Source organism: Pholis gunnellus, assembly GCF_910591455.1.
Source record: "Pholis gunnellus genome assembly, chromosome: 3".
NCBI classification, from domain to species: Eukaryota; Metazoa; Chordata; class Actinopteri; order Perciformes; family Pholidae; genus Pholis; species Pholis gunnellus.
Window position 1 is genome coordinate 26,669,977 of NC_136529.1, and position 22,303 is coordinate 26,692,279.

General features: G+C 41.9%; 3 protein-coding genes and 1 long non-coding RNA gene across 6 annotated transcripts in view; 1 reads left to right on the forward strand and 3 right to left on the reverse strand.

Annotated features, from left to right (window-relative positions):
• Positions 1–8,054, forward strand: part of LOC306693846 (nuclear factor 7, ovary-like) — a 37,237-nt gene extending 29,183 nt beyond the window's left edge. Inside the window, exons 2-4 of one of the 3 annotated variants that reach the window (XM_079156501.1) lie at positions 5,955–6,074; positions 6,287–6,517; positions 6,594–8,054. In XM_079156501.1, the coding sequence (XP_079012627.1) occupies positions 6,611–7,999 (1,389 nt within the window). In that variant the 5' untranslated portion in view covers positions 5,955–6,074; positions 6,287–6,517; positions 6,594–6,610 and the 3' untranslated portion in view covers positions 8,000–8,054. Of the gene's footprint in view, positions 1–5,954; positions 6,518–6,593 lie in introns of all 3 variants that reach the window. The other 2 variants (XM_079156502.1, XM_079156500.1) reach the window with 2 other exon arrangements.
• Positions 2,956–4,430, reverse strand: LOC306693859 (uncharacterized protein). Its single transcript, XM_079156516.1, has 2 exons — positions 3,819–4,430; positions 2,956–3,709 (listed from the first exon to the last, which is right to left on the reverse strand). Exons 1-2 carry the CDS (start codon positions 4,145–4,147, stop codon positions 3,475–3,477), a joined length of 564 nt encoding a protein of 187 aa, XP_079012642.1. The 5' UTR covers positions 4,148–4,430; the 3' UTR covers positions 2,956–3,474.
• Positions 8,055–14,969: 6,915 nt separating the features above from the next.
• On the reverse strand, positions 14,970–21,771 carry ppp1r15b (protein phosphatase 1, regulatory subunit 15B). Its single transcript, XM_079156485.1, has 2 exons — positions 19,734–21,771; positions 14,970–18,025 (listed from the first exon to the last, which is right to left on the reverse strand). Exons 1-2 carry the CDS (start codon positions 21,525–21,527, stop codon positions 17,804–17,806), a joined length of 2,016 nt encoding a protein of 671 aa, XP_079012611.1. The 5' UTR covers positions 21,528–21,771; the 3' UTR covers positions 14,970–17,803.
• Positions 14,970–22,252, reverse strand: LOC306693865. The gene is made up of 2 exons (XR_013767031.1): positions 21,763–22,252; positions 14,970–17,320 (listed from the first exon to the last, which is right to left on the reverse strand). It is a non-coding gene; the product is annotated as an uncharacterized lncRNA (long non-coding RNA).
• Positions 22,253–22,303: the final 51 nt, after the last annotated feature.

Below are 22,303 nucleotides of genomic sequence, written 5' to 3' on the forward strand. Positions count from 1 at the left end.
GCTGTTAGAGGGAACAGAACAATGAGGAGCTGGGTCAGAAGAGCCGCAGAGAGAATAAACAAAAAAATATATGAAGTGCCGTCGGACGGAAGAGAAGCAGGACTTACCTTGTGTCTGTCTCTGGTGGACGGCATTGAGATGGGAGAGTCTCTGGTGTTGCTCGGAGCCATTTGTTGGTTTGAGAGCAGAGCGAGCTGTGATGGGGACCCTGAGGAGCCCCCTCCTCTATTTATAGGAGCCACATTAGCATCACAAAGCCATGAGTCCCGGGCAGGATTAGCTTTCCCACACTCTGAGGCTGGTGGGGGCGAGGCCCATCCAACAATAGAGGGGGGGGGGGGGGGGGGGGGCATCAATTATCTCCTGGTTAAACGGCCTCACAGCCTCTTTTTATTACCTGGGAACCTTCCTGCTGTCTGATGGGATCAGGCTGCAGATGAGGGGCCACTAAACACGGAAAGATAAAAACACACCAGGTCAGTTCACGAGCTCTGTACAGGTGAACAAAACAAATATTAAAAGTGTCAGAGATGAGACGGAACAATCAGAGGACACACTGAAGACGGCTGCTCGTTGTTTGTTTAATACAACTAAACGTGAAGTGAAAGTGAGATACTGCAGCTGCTGTAGGTTTGATATTCGGAGGTGATCCATTTTTATGTTGTTGTGTGTGCACTTTGTAAAGAATCAGAAACTGAATGAATATGTAGAACATATAAATACTACAAAGTCAAGCTGTCATAAATATTAAATGGCCTTTAAATAAAACGTGACAAAAAGCAACGACAAAAGTATACGTTTTTAAATAACACATTTCCCGGTGTTGATGTTTGTTGTTGACTCACAGAATGATGTTTACATGATGACTTGTTGCCATCAAACATAGTGCGTGTGAGGAGGGGGGGGGGGGGGCGTGGATGTGTCACGCGGCTCGGTGTGTGAAGCTGCGAGTCCTTGAAGACGTGTGCGCGAGACACTTCTTCACCCCCGTCCTGACACGCGCTCTGCAGGGAATAACATTTATTATCACGTTATAAACAGAAACCTCCGCTGCACGTGGTGTTTAATTGCATCTTTATAACAAGAAACCCTGTTTCTTAATCTGTGACTGATGTTTTAATAAGTATTACATTCATAAACATGAAGATGTTTGTGTTGATGATCTTGTGGTATTTTTTATGTTGATGTTCACATTATTGTGACACTTTGTCTCTGAACTCTGAGGTGCAGGTTGTCTGGTTGTTTCCTCTCAGTGTAAAGATCAGTTGGGGAAAAACCTCGGCACACTTCTGTGTGAACACGAGGATGAGGAGGAGGAGGAGCAGACAGGATGCTGCAGGGCTTTATGGCTGCGGACTGTGGGAAAGTCTCAGGTGTGAGGAGTCCGCGCACACGTAGCCCCACCCGGAACTTATAAATACTGCAGTCCCATGTGGACCACGAGGACACGCGTCTGAACACATCCTACATGGCTCCTGTGACTCAGACCAGACCGGAAGAGACACCTGTGGACCTCAGCAGCTCCAACAAGGTGACACATCTGGAATATAGTGTGAAACTAATTTAAGACTTCTTCTTTAATTCTATGTGAAAGCCGACATCCTGGAGCTGTCGGTGGGTCTCCTGCAGCAGCGCGTCGCCCCCAGCTACTCCCGGGGTTTCTCCCGCTGTCTGCAGGAGACCCTGCGGCACCTGTTGCTGCACGCCAGAGGGAAGACATGATGCGCTTATGTGCTCCACAGAGCCGCGCTGCAGAGGCACATATCCGGGGAGAGGGGCCGACGGACTGCGGCGTCGTCTCCGCTCTCTGTGGGCCTTGGTCAATTATTCCCATATATATATATATTTAATTACATATATCATTTGTCTACTTTTTGTTTTATAAAAGCACTGCTAAAACAATTAATTGATGGTAAACTTCTCATGTAAAACATTTCACGGTTTAAGCTGCTTTTCCTTTGAATCACGTTAATGATGTTAATATTAAATTAGTAATAATTAAAATTGTTCCATGTCATTTCTCACTATTTGCACTATTTTTACAAACTGAACAATCAATCGATTAATGGAGAAAATAATCAGCAGATTAATCCATCATGAAAATCTGCTTTTCTATTAATGCACTATTGTATATATATATATATATATATATATATATATATACACAATAGTAGAACAGTCACAGTTTTACATTTACCTGATTATAAGGACATACTTAAACTGAAGGAAAATTTTACGTGCAGGACTTTTACTAGTAACAAAGTACTTTCACAGTATGTTAATAGTACTTTTACTGCGATAAAGGATCTGAGTACTTCCTCCACCTCTGATGAAAGATATAAAAGAAAGAAAAAGGACATCTCAGAACAAAGCCAAACTAAATCAAAGTTGTCAGTAAAGTGATAAAAACACACATTAGCACCACACACAGAATAAGATAGAAACATCATGTCTGCTTGTACATAATAATTATAGTCTTTGACTTTCTGAACAGTTCAGGTAGAAGTTTTACTGTTGATCTTTTAATATCTAATTTTCCGAACAGACTCAGTTTATTTTTTTATTATTTATCCATATTTGTTTTTTGCTCTGTTCAAACTAGTGAAGAAATGTAAATGTCTGACAGCAGAAAACATGAAAAGTTTTACTGTAAAAATAATTAATCTGTAATAATATCGTCTGACAGCACTTAGTTCACCTGCTGTCTCTGAAAACTGGTCATTTACTGGTTATTTGTATTGAGAGTATACAGTTAAAACGCATTAAATGAGTTGCTGACAATGCTGATAATCAAAACCAAAGCAACATTTATCAAGCCGTCAATTATGATTTGTAATTTAGCTTTGTGTTATTTTCATGCAGCTTCTGTGCAAAAGTCCCACAAACCGACCTCAACACAAAGAAAAGTAGCATTAAAATGGTTTTATTTGAACAAAAAACAGCAAACTGGTACACAAGTTTCAAATGAACTAAAATCTAATTAAACAATATGTTTAGATAAACAAAATCATCATCCCCCCTTTTCAATCAAAGGGTTAACAAAGTACCGACAAAGTACAAATACCAGCTGGATCGAAGTTTTAATAATACAATGTTAAAAGTTTCCAGCACTCACGTGTCATGCAGCCGAGGCCTTTTACGCTTCTACTCCAGACCTGAGAGTAAACTTGTGTTCCATATATAATACAGCAGAACTGTTTAACAACAATCAGATATCATCTGCACCAAGTCCAGTGTGTTGATGTCACAGCAGAATATAGAAGGCCTGTCACACGTTTTAAAAGATTCTACAGCAGTGCAACTGCTTATTTGAATGCATATAATGCATTCAGAAGATGTGCAGATTTCCAATAAACGGAAAAAGACGCTGCACGTCATCACCACGTTTTATATATAAATATATAAACCTGTTGTAGCTCATTGAAGAAACTACAAGAGTTTAATTTCTTCTTCTTCTTCTTCTTCACGTGGTCATTAAAAGCAGAGTGGCGCCACGTCTTCTTCTGCGTCAGGAAACAGACGTAAAAGGTCTCTGGAGTATCTGGAGTATCCGCTGTGTGACAGCAGAGCTTTCCTCAGTGTGAGGAAGGACGCGGTTCTGTCCAGGAGGTCCGACACGGGGGTCCCGCTCTGCAGGTGTTCTCCAATCAGAGCCTTCAGCTTCTCCAACCCACCGCTGCACTTCCTCTCCAACAGGTGGAGTTTACACCTGGGACACACACACACACACATGAAGGCTCCGTTAACACCGACGCTCCAGTAGGAAGGTGTGTGACTTTAACATTGTCTCTCCATCTCAAGACAGATCCTGGACTCACCTGAACAGCTGCTCCTTCATGCTGTCCTGCAGATCCAGGTCCAGATACTGAGCCATCTCCTGATGTGTTCCAGTGAAGTCTGGTGTGTCGAGTCTTCTTCCTCTCGGCTCCTCGGGTCTCTGTTCACGTCTGCTGCTCCGCTCCGTATTTATGCAGCTCATTCTGCAGCCTCTCGGCCAATCAGGAGGCTCGGTGGCTCCGGGACAATGGGGCTGAGTTGAGTGTCCGTCCCGCGGGACAGGTGGGAGGTCAGAGGTCAACGAGATGCAGAAAATGTTCTCTGGGAATGTTTCCGAGGCGTGAGGACAGTTCGCTGTCCGAGTTCTCATTGAATTTATTAAAACACATCATCGGAACGTTATAAGATAAAAAAATACACAATCAAATAATAATAATAAATAATAAAATATATTTTTCCAATGTGGTGAAATCTTTAAAAACAGTGTGAGGAATAAAACGTATTAAAGCTTCCTGACAGTAAAAAGAATAATGTTATTTTGTTGTAATTACCTTGAGAATAAAGCAGGACAGCACAACATCCATTTATTATTATTATTATTATTTATTGAACATGGATAGCAAATAAAGTTTAAAATTATAAATGTGGTTTGGTTTCTGGAAATCAAAGAATGCAAATAAATTCAACTCACTGAACCTCCTCAAATAACATGTATGTATATATACACACACACACAAATATATTATGTTATTTTATCTTGTAATAATAATCCTGTAATAAAATTATTAATTTAAATATGTCAGCTGTGATATTTTTCCACTTTTAAATTATATAAAACAAACTTTTCTGTATAATGAACATTTTTATTCTACCAATTATTATTATTTTTGATTTTCTTTCTCTTTTGTATTTGACTATTTGTCTTTTATTCTTATGCAGTATTTTATTTAGATTATTAATATGAATTCTTATCAATTTCCTCTCAGCTGTTTTTTCTAATTGCAGAAAATAATTATTAAAAAGAAAGTCTTACAGTTTTGCTTTCTGGGACTCTTCTGGAGTAAATTGTTAAAAAGTTGCAGGACCCATAAAATAAAGCGTTAAGTCGCTATTCATGAAATAAATAAACATATTTCAGGTAAATAAAAACACAACATACTGTGGTCTGACTGTAGTTCTGGAGAACCACCCTCCTCAGAGCCGCCCAGGGGCATTGTGGGAACAGACACACTTCCTTTGTGTGTGCGTGAGGCAGAAGTGTGGGAACACGCGTGTCTCTGTGGCTCCACAGACGGCGAGGAGGGCGTGAGACTGGGCTGACTGGGGGCACGCTCAGCCGGGAGCTCAGAGGAGGACACTGGGAAACAGACAACCAACACACCCACAGACAGATGGAGGGAGATAAGCTGGGACCAGTGTGTGTACACACACACACACACACACACTCTCACACACACACACACACACACACACACACACACACACACACACACACACACACACACACACACACACACACACACACACACACACACACACACACACACAATAATACATTATTGATCAAATATTGTCAAAGTCAGTGTCGTACTTGTACTTTACAAAAGTATTTCCATTTTCTGCAAATTTATATTTCTACATCGGAAAGGTTTTATTTGTATATATTGGACATTTTACTTCATTTTATTTATTTAGTTAACTTTATTTATTTTTCGGATTTATACAATACGATATAATAATAATATAATATATCGCTTCGCTACAATGCAAAACGCCAGCCTTCGAAGATGGCGAGCGAGCTTCCAACTAAAGGACCGGCTTGAGGTCGCTCGTCCCTTTGCTTCAGAGCAGCTGGTGTGCAGCAACAGAAGGTTTAAGATGTTCTCACTATTGAGAGACGCTAAACCAGAAGAGACTCTGGGTTTTAAGGGAGAGAGCTGCACCTCTATTAAACACAATATAATAAATAGAAGACGAATACAACTTATTAACGTTTCTAAATCTAACATGATTAAGAAACAAACAAAGTAAAAACTGACAGAAACAGTGAACATGAATTTACTCTGGTCGTGTTTTCTTTGTGTTTTTTCCGTTAAAGTTAAGTTGACATGAAGACGTGATCTCAGAGCAGAGTGATGGATCTTATTCATCATATTTATCATCTGTTCCCTTTTAAGATGAAACACATCAGAGGGCTGACAGAGCTCCGCCCCTTACATGACATCATCTGAGACGAACAGGAAACAGTTTGTTACTGTTCAGTTCTCAATGAGAAGAGACTCACCGACAGACAGACGGTAAGATTTACCTTCATTACAAAGCTGTGACTTCAACTGAGGACAGTTACAGGTAGAAGTACTACAGTACTGCAGTACTAATGTACTGAAGTACTTCAATCTGCTGCAGACTTGTTATAAAAATGTTCCTTATGCAGATAAAATGAGGTAAAACCTGTTAACCAGTGAGCTGTAGAGGTGTGGTAGGTGTGAAACACACCCCTGTGTTACAGGAAAAGCGTTTATCAGAGGAGGAGTGACAAAGCTCCACCCCTCACCTGACTCACCTGAGACAAACAGTTTGTGATTCTTCCTCACTAAAGAGACACACAGACTGAGAGAGACGATCAGATTCACCTTCAGACCAAACTAACAACTTCCTCTGAGTGAGTTCATCTACAGGAGAGAAAAGAGGAAAACTACAACACTGCTGCTTCAACCTGCTGACGCTCCACACACTGAATGTGAGTTTGACTAAAAACAGTGAAGTTAGTAGAGGAGGGAGGGGAGCCATGACTGATGTACTTTCTGTGTTTTCAGCTTCACTCAGAGACTAAATGGCTTCCAGATCAGAGGAGGATCTCTGCTGTCCGGTCTGTCATGAAGTCTTTAGAGATCCTGTTCTTCTGTCATGTAGCCACAGCTTCTGTAAAGACTGTCTGAAGAGCTGGTGGAGAGAGAAACCAACTCAGGAGTGTCCAGTTTGTAAGAGAAGATCTTCAAAGGAACATCCACCTGTTAGTCTGGTGTTAAAGAACCTGTGTGAGTCCTTCTTACTGGAGAGAGATCAGAGAGCTTCAGAGCCTCTCTGCAGTCTGCACTCTGAGAAACTCAAACTCTTCTGTCTGGACCATCAGCAGCCAGTGTGTGTCGTCTGCAGAGATTCAGAGAAACACAGCGACCACAGATTCAGACCCATCGATGAAGCTGTTCGACCACACAAGAAGAACCTTCAGAAAGCTCTGGAGCCCTTAAAGGAGAAGTTAAAGGTTTATGAAGAAGTTAAAGTGAAGTCTGATCAAACAGCAGAACACATGAAGGTCCAGGCCCGACGCACAGAGAGGCAGATTAAGGAGCAGTTTAAGAAGCTTCACCAGTTTCTAGAGGAGGAAGAGGAGGCCAGGATGGCTGCACTGAGGGAGGAAGATGAGCAGAAGAGTCAGATGATGAAGGAGAAGATGGAGGCTCTGAGCAGAGCGATAGCAGCTCTTTCAGACACAGTCAGAGCCACAGAGGACGAGCTGAGAGCTGAAGATGTCTCATTCCTGAACAACTACAAGGCTGCAGTGGAAAGAGTCCAGCAGCGCCCCCTGCTGGAGGATCCACAGCTGCTCTCAGGAGCTCTGATAGACGAGGCCAAACACCTGGGCAACCTGACCTTCAACATCTGGAACAAGATGAAGGACATGGTCTCCTACACTCCTGTGATTCTGGACCCAAACACTGCTCATCCAGACCTCATCCTGTCTGAAGATCTGACCAGTGTGAGACGAGGAGAGAGACAGAAGCTTCCTGATAATCCAGAGAGGATTGATGAACACTTCTCTGTTCTGGGCTCTGAGGGATTTAACTCAGGGACTCACAGCTGGGATGTCGAGGTAGGAGACAGTACAGTCTGGCTACTGGGTGTGTTAGAAGAGTCTGTCCAGAGGAAGAGAGACATACAGTCTGGATTATGGACAATAGTGTTCTATGCAGGTAAATACTCAGCATGTTCACCATCAGCTCCAGACACTGTTCTCAAAGTGCAGAAGAAGCTCCAGAGGATCAGAGTGAATCTGGACTGGAACAGAGGAAAGCTGTCGTTCTCTGATCCTGATACTAACACACACATACACACCTTCACACACACTTTCACTGAGAGGATGTTTCCATACATTAACACTAAAGACGAAGTGAAGATATCACCACTGAAGGTCTGTGTAACAGTGAAACAGAGCAGTTAGAGATGAAGAGGATCTGAAATGTAAACATCTTTTTAAATAAACGTGTAAAACCTTTCATTGGTATTTGTTTGTTATTAGAGGATATTATTTGAATTCTTCTGCTTCAATGTTATATATTTCCAACTAATAACAATAAAAATAAGCAACAGAAGCAGCCAACACAGAGCTCTGGAACGACAACATTAATATTATAACTACTTGTGTTTACAGTTGAGTAAAATAAATCGAGCAGGTAGTTAACTTCAGTAACAATGAGAGCGGACATGTTGGATTCTTCAAGTCTCTGCATGTTGAGTTTCAGCTTCATCTTTGATGTTACATTAAAACTACACGCTGAACACACTCCTGCATGTGCACGCCCTTATTACACACACACACACACACACACACACACACACACACACACACACTCTCCACAGCTTCCTCCTGCAGGAACACACGGACGGAGAGATTAGGACGGAGCAGGAAACAGTTTGGTTCATGCGCCAGAGTTCAGACATGTTAGCTTGTTAGAGTGTTAGCCTTTTAGCTTGTTAGCCTAATAGCTTGTTAGCCTGTTAGCCTGTTAGCCTGTGGATATTATTGCTGTTTGTTGAGACTCGTTTGACAGTTTGGTTGATGGATGTTCACACATACAGTCACACAGTAGTATTGCCTCTCAAGTAGCTGCAGCTTTGTGTGTGTGTGTGTGTGTGTGTGTGTGTTTTCAGTCTGCAGGTGTTGACTGATGACGTCACTCTGAATTCACCTTTCAAAGTTAAAAACAGACCGAACATGTGACCACTTCCTGGTCTCAGCTTTTGAAGACTGACAGTCTGACATCATTGTTGTTGTTCTGTGTGTGTGTGTGTGTGTGTGTGCACGTTAATAGGAAGAAATAAGTCTCATCTTCAAAGAAGTCACAGGTCAATAAGATTTGATGTTTATGTTTTGTTGCTCATTATGATCATATCATACAGTTATTCAGATGATATGAACATGAACTTGAATGATGTTTATGTTTAGTCTACTTTTATTTTGGACAGCAGGTGAGTGTTTTGATGTGTGTCCATGTGATTTAAAATAATGTTGCAGGTATTGGAAACACACTTAAGTTACTTATTTTTCAGTATTTTACATTGTGGTCACAATATTGTGGACTTCAGGCGAGATATAAAGTCTCTCCAGCGTGTTCTGGGTCTACCCCGGGGCCTCTTACCAGTTGGACGTCCCCGGAAAAACCTCAACAAAAAAAGAAAAAAGGAGCCCAGAAGGCATCCTGATCATATGCCAGAACCACCTCAGCTGGCCCCTTTGGACGCGACTCAGATCAGGCAGGCTGGTGCTCCTAAACCCCCCCCCCCCCCTTCCAGGTTTCTCCATCGTTGTAGGTTGTAGTCCCCCAGCAGCACTCGAGTCCCCAGACTCAAAGAAGTCCGGGTACTCCAAACTGATGATTGTGACCCTCCTGTTCTCCTGGGTGTTGTGGACATGATATTGTGGGCATTATATTATGGGTATTATATCATGGATCATAAAGTGATTGAAAATACATAAATAATGAATAATTTATCTACCTGGTCTTGAAAAATGCTCCTTAAATAAAATATGTTGTTATTATTATTATAACTAAGAGAAGAGCATAAATAAGTTTAGTAAATGTGTATGAAGTTGTGGTTTCTGAAGTCTTTTCTCTTAATCACACGAAGAGAAACTGTTGCATTTGAACTGTTCAGTTCACTGCAGGTAACTCTCAGGTTACAGGTGTGTGTGTGTGTGTGTGTGTGTGTGTGTGTGTGTGTGTGTAAACAGTCATCAGTGTGTGTTGTGTGATGAGAGGATGACAGGAAGGGTGTGTGTCGCTGATGTCTTTCATCTGGAAACACTGGATTTAGGAAGAGGAAACTGCAAACACTCATTTCTATCCGCCGATGCTCTTTGATGTTTCGACTGCAGCAACAAATATGACTCCAAAGAGCAGATTTACACTCACACCTGATCTGATGCTGAAAACAGTAAGACAAATGTAAACAGGGAGCTCGTGCTGTTGTTTCTTAACAAACAAATCAGTGATCGGTTTCCTCTCAGCTCCATCACGCCGTGTTTAATGTTCCATCATTTAACAAACTCAAAGAATCGAATGTTTTATACTCAAGATAAACGACGCGGCGTGTTCGGTCCTGTCTCGTTACCTGACGTCCTGTCACACACCTGGAGGGGCGGAGCTTCAGCGAGTAAAGCCAGGTAAAGCTTCAGCGTTTCATCCTGCTGCCTCAGACGGGAGGAAACACTGCAGCAGCATCTGAAGGTGAGACAAAGACATCGCTGCATCTCATTTCATATTTTATATATACTGTATATATACATATATACACACTGTGGTTTATATATTATATGTATATAGAGTGTAGCTGTAGGTCATGTTTGTATATTAGGTAGATTTGTTATAAGCTTTTTTACAGCTTTCAGTCGTTTTAATCTGTTTATGGTCTGTTCTCAGTTTTTATTAATGTTATATTTAATTAACTCAACAATCTATGTGGGGGAAAAACATTAAATTACTGTACTTGAGTACAATTCTGAGATACTTGTATTATATATATATATATATATATATATATATATATATAGTATCCTGTATTGTCATTGTTCTGCTACTTTAAACTACTACTCTACTAAATCTCAGAGGGAACAGTTGTACTTATTTTAATTCCACTACATTTATCCAACAGCTTTGGTTCATTTGAACATTTGTACTGTTAATACAAAATATATTAATATAATAATAATTATGCATTATTAAACTACTATACTAGTACAAAGTCAATAAAATGAGCTCCACTTTTACCAGCTGGACCATTAAAGTAATAAACATTAATGCATCAATACTTATAACATATTATTCTGAAATAGTATATTCTGCATGATGAATAATTTAACTTTTTTACACTACTAAAATACTTGTAAATTAGTATTTCTACACTGTGGTATAAGTACTTTTAAGTAAAACACTGGTCTCATTTGTGAATAAATAACTAAACAAGTGTTTTTTGATACATTTGAGACTAAGTTTGGTCTCGACTGTACAAACTCAGTCCACATATTAGCTTTTCCCGCAGCTTTCAACCACATCTCACAGTCTTCAGCGGCGTCGTTATTACAACACTAAAATAAAAGTCTGGTTTCTATGTTGACATCCTGACAACTTACAGAATTAGCTGGTGAGCTACTGTAGCTGGAGAGCTAGCCGCTAACATGCTAGCTAGCTGGGAAGAGGCTATTCTTCTGTTTAATTCTCTGGATTTCTCATTATTTCATTCAGTGTGTATGCTAGTTAGCTCAGTGGCTAACATTACAATAAGTCCCCACACTGTATAGTGACACGTAGCTGTATCAGTACGATGACTTCCTGTCTGCTAATTGTGTGAAACCAGTTTATACTCGGACAGAGGAGCTTCAATAATAGCTAATGAGCTACGATAGCTTCCTCGGTTTGAAATCTCAACAGCTGGTTAATGAATCTGAGTTTGTCAAGTCTGACAGGATGTAACTAGAAAGGTGCACTCAGTAGAGGGCAGATCTCCATCACTTGTGTCTTCAAACGATTGATTGAATACAACCAACAATTTGTCGTTAAACACACTTCATTAAAAATCAAAAACAAGCGGCGATGTATGCAGGCAATCGGCTCGAAGTTGTTGAATTAGACATTTCTTTCAATCTTGCCAAAAACGAAATTAAACTCACCTCAAGGTGTCTGCCAGCGTACTCGGCAGCGCGTGTACCGGTACTTCCGTTAGCCGAACACACCGTCCAAAACAATAAGAAAAATATTTCTGCCACTCCGTTTGTCTAGCTGGGGGTCGGCGATGCACTCAGCAGTCAATATAAAACGGGCAATAAAAGGTGTTTTGAGAAAGTGTGAGTCACCACAACCAGTAGAGGTCCTTAAGCATGCAGCCATAACTGGTTATCCAAAATATTATGCAGCTCGCTGCAGCAGAATTAGAGATTAGCCGTGGACGGACGCAGAGGAGCACATTCATTCACGGATGCACGCGACCGATCGCATGATGCTCCTGGCAGAGATAATGACAATAAAGCATAAGAGAAATACATTTTATTGAGTTGGTGCTTACTAACTTTGAGCACACAGAGCGAGGTAAAGACCAGTTTGAACTTCAACACAAGTCGCTCACTATCAAGACGTCACACAACTCTTCTGGAAGAGACTGTGTAGAAGCACACTCGGAGAGCGCAGACCCTCACCAGGACCACGCACTCGAAATGTATCAAAATGAAAAAATATTTTTTACTGTAACGATCAACAGTAAAAATGAAAAGGCACACATGACTGGCAAATACTAACATACAAGTACGACACCATTGAAAGGTTTCACATGACGGGAGAATACTGTTGAACTTGGATGTTAAATTTGTTTTACAGTCCAGAAAAGCGTCAGCGACCCTCGATCATTATTGAACCACAACGGTGCAACTGGGCTCTAAATATGTAATTAGTCTGTTTTTCTTTGTTCAGCTTATATTCCAATAGTGCTAACAATAAACTAACCTTCTGTTTCTATTGTGAAGTTTGACGAAGATATTATTTAAATCTGCACACATTTTGATGCTAAGCTTGATTTCTTCTGTTCTTATTGAACTCAGAGGGATCTTTGTCTCTTCGTCGTACAGCGTTTTGTTCTCTGTGTACTAAAATAAATAACATTAGTTTAGAAGATTTTCTCCAAGCTAAAAGCATTAACGACCATTCAGAAACAGAGTCGTCCTCTCAGACATCTGAGGGTAAATATTGTACGTGTGTGTGTGTGTGTGTGTGATCGAAGTGTGTTTCAGGTTGTTTCTCTCATGTCTGTTTGTGTCTCTGCAGGTCAGCAGGATGAAGATTCACTGAAGTCCGTGTTCTTGTTCACAAGTCGTGGTGCGTTCACTGGTCTGTGTTTACTGGTCTGTGTTTACAGGTCTGTGGTGCGTTCACTGGTCTGTGTTTACTCGTCTGCGGTGTGTTTACTGGTGTGTTTACAGGTCTGTGGTGTGTTTACAGGTCCGCGGTGTGTTTACTGGTCCGCGGTGTGTTTACTTGTCTGTGGTGTGTTTACTGGTCTGCGGTGTGTTTACTGGTCCGCGGTGTGTTTACTGGTCCGCGGTGTGTTTACTGGTCTGCGGTGTGTTTACAGGTCTGTGGTCCGTGCAGGTCACATGATGAGCTCCACCTTCTCTCCATCATCTTACCTGAGCTTCGGTGTGTCTCCCCCTGCTGGTCACCGTGAGGACCGCGGCGTCTCTCAGCACTCTCTGTCCGGCTCCGTCCCCTTCCTCCTCTACCCCACAGGCATGGACGCTCTGAGGGGCCCCTACCTGGCCCCCTTCCACCACCACCACCACGGACACTTCAGCGTCTACGAGTGTCCCTTTGAGCCGGCGTTCATCCAGAAGCGCAACGAGCGCGAGCGGCAGCGGGTGCGGTGCGTGAACCAGGGCTACGCCAAACTGAGGGACCACCTGCCGGGTCAGAGCGCCGACAAGCGCCTCAGCAAGGTGGAGACGCTGAGAGCCGCCATCAGGTACATCAAATACCTGCAGGGCCTGGTGGAGCTGGAGGAGGACCGGACTGTGGAGGAGAGTCTGACGGAGAACTGAGACCAACTCCTTCAACTTTCTGTTTGACTTGAACTGAGGCAGAAAGACCTGAAGACAAGTCAACACTCATTAGAAGGACGATTAGCTATTAGGCTACAACAATAAGATTAACAACAATAGATGCATTAGAGACATTTATGCGTTTTTATTAACGTTAGACTCAACAAACAGAACAAACATCACTGGGACTGAAAGTTCAGAAATCATTAAAACAGGAGTTGGATATAAAAAAGGTTCCACTTCCTACTTTTTCTATGTACTTGTTTCCAGAGCTTTCACTTGTGGAAGTTTGAAATATTCTCTCTATCAGATTTTCATCTATGTAGTGGACATTAATGACAAATAAATTATTTACTATTATGTGTTTTTAGTGTGTAGCTTTTATATATGATGATTTTAATGTAAAGTGTCTGAGTATCATGAAAAGCGCTATATAAATAAAATGTATTATTATTATTACATGCAGCGCGTGAGCTGACAGGAATTAAAGGAGTCAACTGAACGTCCTTTTATTAAAGTCAGATATTATAGATCAGCAGCAGAATATTCTCTTTAGTAACGATGTTTATCACTTTAAGGAAGTTGCTCTAAAAATGTAATAATTGTATTATTTTCCTCTTTAACTAAGCAACTTCAGTCCTGATCATAACTATCAAATGTTTATTCATTTAAAATGATTGTAACCCTTTTAAATGTTTCTTTACACGAGTTTGGTTTAAATGAAAAAAAAAAAAAAACATTAAAAATGTTTAATTTTTTGCGGTTTACCCATTTATTTATCTTAAACACAGGGTTATGTCATTGATTTTTGATCAAGTGCTCAATACAGCAGCCCCTAGTGGACACCAGGAGTATAGCATGTACAAACTGATGGAAAATAGTAAAAAGCACAATTTAGAAATAAACAGATTTGATACTGTAACGGCTGTGGGATCAAACATTTGTCCTTTTTTTGGGCTAAACAGTTTTATTATAGAATTATTTTGGGAGCTGAGGTTAAAAAAATCTCAAATATATCTGATATATATAATAAACAGGTATTTAGTCATAAACATCAGCATTAGACGCATAAAATGATCAACTCAGTTATTACAGTTCATCCTCAGGGGAACACGAATGACTCACCACATTCTAATCACAATCCATGAACTAGATGTTGAGCTGTTGCTGCTGAGAGATGAACAGTGAGGCCTGTAGGTGGCGCTGTGTTTACCCGTCTCTCCTGCAGCTCCTCTGGTTGAGTGAACAGCTCCCCCTGCTGGACAAACTACAGCCTCACATCTGTTAGGAACATTAACTTATGGAGGAAAAAAGCAAGAAGGAGCCAGTGTGTGATCATTAAATATTGATTTAATATTCAAATCGCTCGTGTTCAGTTGTGAGGAAGCGATGACGCAGAATGAGTTACCCACCACACAAAGCATTAGAAAAATAAAAAGCTTTTCTTATGACTAAAATAAACACCAAAACATTCCTCCCGTTTCCACCTGCGCCTCCTGTTCGACTCCTTTAAAAACTTAATTTAAAATGTGCCATTTTCCTTCTGATCATTAATTATTAGTCACAACAACATCAGCTGACAGAAGATAAACACCAAGCATCTGCCAGACGATCCTCGTGTCCACATGTTTCTTTATATATTAACACACTAACTCCTGACTCGGCATTAATAAACTCAAACATATGACTCACGTCAGCTGTGGAGCTCTTAAAGTAACGATGAGTTGAATGAAGCCAACTGTCGGTTCCTCTTCTGTTTTTTAGATAACAGGAGATCATGAAAATAAACATTTGGGTTTTTTTCAGTTGCAGGTCACATCTGGTTTAAAAGTGTCTCTCAAAGGATTTCATGTAAATAAAGACGTCGGTATCTGTTGAAGCTGAAGGAGGTAACGCAACGGCCCATTGAGGAAAGTATTAATATATTTATATATTTGCAATACGAACATTTCCTACTGATGCAGCTTCACAATAAAAGCATTCAACAGGACTTTTAATCTGAAGGAGTCACAGGAAATGTAAATCGAGAGCAGAAACCCTTCATGTGTTAAAGAAAACTGATATTCAATTTATCAAAATAACAGTTTAACGTTCGTCATTACAGTTTACTGACGAGTTCACGCGTTACAACAAAAACGCATTTCTGCATCTCTCAAAGTGATGATTTTAAATCATTATGTTTATGTGTAACTAGATTAAATTAAATGGTCACTGACAGTTAAATCTTAAGGACGGCCACTTTAAACCGACACTGAAGCATCAACGCTTCGTCACATCAGAGTAAATAACTTTAGTTTTGACTTAATAAAAAGAAATTATGATTTTCTCCTGATTTATTTCTAATGGCTGCCGGTTCTTAGTTTTATTAAACACGTTCATGTGAACAGTTTAATAAAAAATAGTTTATTAATAAAGACTAGATTAGAGGAACGTTAGAACGTTATTAATACAAGTTCCTCAAAAATAGCTTTTCTTTTCTTTTCCTGAATATCTGAGCAGAGAAATTATAATAGTGCATTTTTCTCCCTTTTATATGAATGAATTGATTAAATTAGTAACTGTTAGTTTTATTCACTTCTTTAAATCTTCTGTTGAGTAGATTCTCCACAGTCGACATGATGCATTCACTTTAAAATGAACCCATGAATGTTTAAATTATATCAAATCAATACTACAACCAACATTCGTGGTCTTAGTTCTGAATTTATATCATAACTAAAAGTTTAAAGTTGTCGTGCAGCTGTTTTATTAACCAACACTTCTTCAGCTGTGAAGGAATGTTAATACCAGAGATTAATATACTGATTAGAGGAAGAACACTATTGATTATCAGTGATCAGTGGGAGGAGCAGGTAGAGGAGCTTTAATCTACACTAACGAGATCGATTCATGCAAATCGATCCGATTCCAACACTTCAGTTCGTCCTCACGTCACTCAAACACGAGCTTTAAATCTTTGGCTTTGAAGTCAAACTAGAAGCTTATAAAGAAACACCTGAATCGTCCTCAAACCGGTTTCATCTTCTGTGAAGACCAACGAGTCCACAGGAAGTCCTCAGCTGTTCACCCGAGTCACAGAAAGAAGCTGCTGATCTGATCTGATAACAATAAAACGATTAATTTAACAAAAGTGTGTTTCAGGTGGAGCTGAAATCATAAGAATCAATTCATCGATTAGTGGATCCAGTCTGATGATCGGTTACTCCATTTTTAACAGTCTCTCAAATGTAAAGAGATATATATTAGTGAACTAAAACTTTCTGCCGTTGTCGAACAAAACAAGACTGAGGACATTTTTTGACGATAAATGATGAATAGATTAGTTTATCTAATCATTTAAATCGATATTGAAAACAACGTTGTTTCATTTGATGGAGTTTTAAAGAGTCTGAAGAGTTAAATAATGTTTTACATACTTTTTTCTGATAAAAACAGCCACTTGTTTCTGTGATTTAATCATCAGCACTGAAAGTGAAACTGTAAACTGGATGATGACACAAACAGAACAGCTGCAGATATTTTTAGACGTCTCCAGAAATAAAAATAAAAAGGAGGACGCTGTCCCAACAGGACACGGTGACGACTTCTCTACTAACAGTGAAGCGCTTCAGGACATCAGTATTTTACTGAAGCAGTCGGTCATGAAGCGGCTTTGAATCGTGTTTCAGTCCAGAGACGAAGCTGCAGAAACAAAACAGAGAAGAAGAAGTCAGTCAGTAAAGAGTCCAGCAGCTCTCAGTCTGTCCACATGTCCTCTGTGTCTCTATAGTGTCTCACTGCTCAACAAGTGCAGCTTCTCATGTCCTCAGTAGGACAGGTGTTGACCTACAAGGTCCCAGGACGTAGAGGACGAATCAATTGTCCTCCAGCATCCAGGACATAGAGGGCAGATTGAGCTCAGACATCAAGGACAGATCATCCCTCAGTATTCCTGGACGTAGAGGACAGATCGATGGTCCTCAGACGTAGAAGACAGATCGATGGTCCTCAGGCGTCCTGGACATAGAGGACATATCGATGGTCCTCAGGCGTAGAGGACAGATCGATGGTCCTCAGGCGTAGAGGACAGATCGATGGTCCTCAGGCGTAGAGGACAGATCGATGGTCCTCAGGCGTAGAGGACAGATCGATGGTCCTCAGGCGTAGAGGACAGACCGATGGTCCTCAGGCGTCCTGGACGCAGAGGACGGAGACGAGGCGGCAGTACACCAGGTGTCGGTGCTGTGGCTGCAGACAGAAGGCGATGCTCTGCTCCACCTCCTGGCAGCGCCTCAGGAACCTTGCGCGGTCCCGGGCCAGCTCCTCCCAGGGACCCCGCCGGTCCTCCTCTTCCTCCTCCTCACCACAGCTGGCAAAGAACTCCTCCACGTCGTCACAGAAACGGACCTGAAACAAGAAGTCCCGTTTAAAAGCTGATGTAGGACTAGGCCAGGATATTTTTCTTATATTTTAATTAAAGCCATTTAAATCTGTGACAGATGTCGTCGTTTCAATTTGACTTTTCACTATTTTAAGTATTTATTCTCTTTAATACATGTTTATTAAATGCTGCTCTGTGGCTCTGAATGTGTGATCTTTGATTTAGAAGTAGTACTACTGTACAATTCTGAGGTACTTCACTTAGGTATTTATATTTTATGCCACTTTCTACCATTAAAACTCAGAGGGTAATATTGTTATTTTTACTGCACTACATTTATTTGATAACTTAAGTTTCTTTGTTGATTTAGATTATTAATACAAACTATAAATACCTAATGAATGCTGATGTATTACTATAGATTAAACTACGCAGTAGTAAAGTAATTAAAATGAGCTCCACCTTAACCACCTACAACATTAAAGTGACACCATATATAATACTACAATACTATAATATATTGTCTTCTAAAATGGTACTTTTACTACTTTAAATCATATTTTGATGCAAATACTTCTACTGAGGTAATATTTTGAATACCGGACAGATATTTCTACATGCAATAGAACGACTTTAAGTATTTGATTACTTCTCCCACCACTTCCTACTACAACAGGAAACCTGCAGTAACAGGTGTGGCTCTGCTCTGATTGGCTGTTGGGCATTTTTAAAAGTTCGAAATTTTGTATTTTCTTAACACCACATCCCTTTATCATTAATATTCTTATTTGATTTAATAAGTTTAAAAATGAGCAATAAAACTAGTTTTACCCGATTGAGGAAGCGTTATTTTTTTTCTTATGCGATACACGGCTAGTGTGACCAGGATAGTACTACATTACTTAATTCAATTCATTTTTAATTTATTGATTATTATATATTTGTGACCCTCCACAGACAGTTAACACTTTTTTATGTACGAACCTCTGCTGCTTTACTTTGCTGGTTTTATGATTTCATTAAAATCAGTCTGACGTCAGTTACATCAAACATCACAGATTAGTTTTTATTAATCAACAGAGACTCTGAGACTCTGTCCTGATGAATAAACTGGTTTGTGTGTTTCAGTTCCCGTCAACATGTTTGAGCACATGAGTCACTGCAGCAAAATGAGAAGCTTAATTCAGGAAGCAGAGACACCCACAGAGAGAGAGACAGAAAAGAGCGAGAGCGAGAGCGAGAGAGAGCGAGAGCGAGAGAGCAATAAAGACAGAGAGACAGACAGAGAGACAGAGGTCCAGGATTATTAAATGACCTGGAAGGAAATAAAACGATCTCACTGTTCAAATTTACTTTTCTGACACAACCACAACAACAATTTCACAACCAAGTATTTCAACATCCGCGCTCATTAGCACGGTTCAGTACGGATATAAAAAATAACGCCTTGTTTTGTGATTATCATCATTATTATTATTAACGTTTTGCCGATGTTGAATATACTTATTGTAAGTCGCTTTGGATAAAAGCGTCTGCTAAATGACTAATGTAATGTTAGAGGAAACGTCTCTTTGTTGTGCGTTTGTTTTGATCCCTTTAAGATAACTGGTTGATTTTTTCCCGTCTGGTTGTGTGAGTGAGTGAGTGAGTGAGTGAGTGAGTGAGTGAGTGAGTGAGTGAGTGAGTGAGTGAGTGAGTGAGTGAGTGAATTGTGAATAAAACAAACAAACTGACCTTCTTGGTCGTGCTGCAGCTCTGTGAGGTGGAGCAGCCGGAGGAGGTGGAGGGTTCAGAGAAGCCACTGTCCAGCCTCTCCTCAGCCTCCTCCTTTCTGTACTCGGGTGGAGATGCCGGGTTATGGCGGAGGAAGCCAGAAGGAGTCTGGGAGGCCTCCTTCTTTGCCTTGGTGGTCCTGGTCCTGGACCCTGCCACCTTGACAGGCTTTTGCGTCCTGAGCGTTGCCTGGAAGTTAAGCGGGCTGTAAGGGTCCAAGGAGCAGCTGAAGGAGCTCAACAGGCGGAGGCTTTCAGCTTCGTCCACCTCGCTGGCAGAGGTGGAGTCGTCCCAGAAGTCGCTACCGGATGGAGGGGAGGAGGAGGTGAGGGTGGAGGGAGGGAGAGAGGGAGGAGAGGAGGCCGGGGTGGACTGGGCGGAGGACGGAGGCGTGGAGGTGGGGATGGGGATGGTCCGGGGCAGGGAGGAGGTGACGGTGTGCAGCTGGGCGGTGAAGTTACGGGGGTTGTACGGGTCCACACTTTGGCACAGAGAGCTCAACAGGCGCTCCGCCTCAGAGTCCACATCACTGTCTTCATCATCCTCTTCATCATCTTCTTCATCATCGGTCGAGTCGGACTCATCAGACGAGCCCTCGCTGTCAAAGCCAGCATCATCATCATCATCATCATCGGACTCCCCGTCTGATTGGCTGCTGCTTTCGTCGTCACTGTAGGGGCAGCCCATGATGAAGGCGATGGCCTTATTTTGGCACTGGGGGTTGGTGAGCACGGTAGCCTCCATGGACTCTTCTTCTTCCTCCTCAGAGGTCTCTTCCTCCATTTCTGTCTTGACGGCGGCACTAATTTCAGTCGAATCGGCCTCTTCCTCCTCCGGCTGCTGCTGCACTTCACTCGGGGATTTCACCACGCTCAGGTGACAAACCTGGAAGTGTTCCTCCTCCAGACTGGAGTAACCATTGTCCTGATCTGGGGTCAGAAGTGCCGCCTCACTGCAGGCGGCGGCAGCTCCTGAACAGCTCAGGTGGTTACTGATGGTGAGCCGGTGGTCCGTGGTGGACCCCGCTGTGTTCTGGACTGTTTGAAGGCCTCCATTGTTGCACGGCTCCTCTTTGAGGTCAGTCGGTCCAGCGTTTTCTCCCAGCGTCCATCCCCCAAACGAATCGGTTGTTGTTTCGGGTGCTTTTGTTTTGTTGCCCTCCTCGCCCACCCAGAAGCTGCCCCACCACGTCCCGCTTTTACCCCCACCTGGGGGCTTTATTTCCTGAGATGACACCGAGCTCAACAGCACATGGCTGAAAAAAGTCCTGACAGAAGACAAGTATCCAATCTGGGTTTGCTGGCAGAGATTTAAGTCCATTTCTTCTTCTGAGATTGTTTGAATCCCCATTTCCTGCAGAGAATCAGCGGTCAACCACGTTAAAGTGCTGCCGCTTCTCGGCTCCTGTCGGCCGGATGCTCCCTCGTGCTGACAACGCAGGTATGTCAGGTGAGGAGCGGGGTGCTGTGTGAGCGGCATCATGTCGTCCAGCTGTCTTAAAAACTCTGTTTCCTCGTCAACAAAGCTGGTTTTTAAACCCACATTGAACCATCCGGCTCCTGTTTCAGACCGGTTCGGGGTTCGTGGTCTTCCCGGGAGATATCGTTGCAGAAATGCCATCGCGGGCCTAGACAGCAGGCTGATCCACGAGCTTTCCTGTCCGTCCAACCCGGGAGAGGTGACTCCACGCCCGGCCGTGGAGGACGAACTCTGCCCGCTGGATAAATGTCCCTCGCCGCTCATATTTCTCAACATTTTTTCTTCAACTCAAAAGTGCAAAAATATAGATTATGTGACATTAACGTACCTGAGAAAACAAGATATCTCAGGCGGCAGTTCAGTGGCTATAATGTGACAGCTGTCAAACTGTGTGAGGCTTGTAGCGGCTCCAGCCCGGGTCAACAGGAGCAGTTATTATCCATGTATAATACAAGTAACGTGTTTTTTTTTAGTGAAACATTGTGTTTTTTACACTGACTGGCACACATACCGACCTCCGCAGCGAGAGGGAACCCAAGGAACAACGTCCGTGACACCGGCGCGCTCCGCGGCGTTAACGCTCGTCTGAGAGTGGTGGTTGGACTTCTTTCTGGTGGAGAATTTCGTGACAGAAAATACGGTGGATGAGTCCCGATGTGAGGACGATAGAAGAGCCATTTTTTGCTTGTTTATCTGCTTTTAATCTCCGTGAAGAAGGCGACGGGCGGGCTGGAGGAGGTCTGCGGATTCCAACGGTAGCCGGGCGATGCTAGCAGGTTAGCTTAGCAGGACACGCTAACTAGCTTTAGCGGTTAGCTTTAACTGGGAGTAACGTCAAATTCGAAATATACTTTCAGAAAACCACAATTTGTTGGCTTCGTTCTTCAGTTCAGACTGTTTTCATCTCCTCCCGGTGTTAATATAATAATATCCAGGTTTTTCCCGAATAAAAGTATGATTTATAACCGCGGTGTCGCTTCTTCCGTGTGTCCGTCTTCTCGCTCCGGTGAGATATTTCATCAGACGTTTAAGGGACCGTCAACAAAGACCTC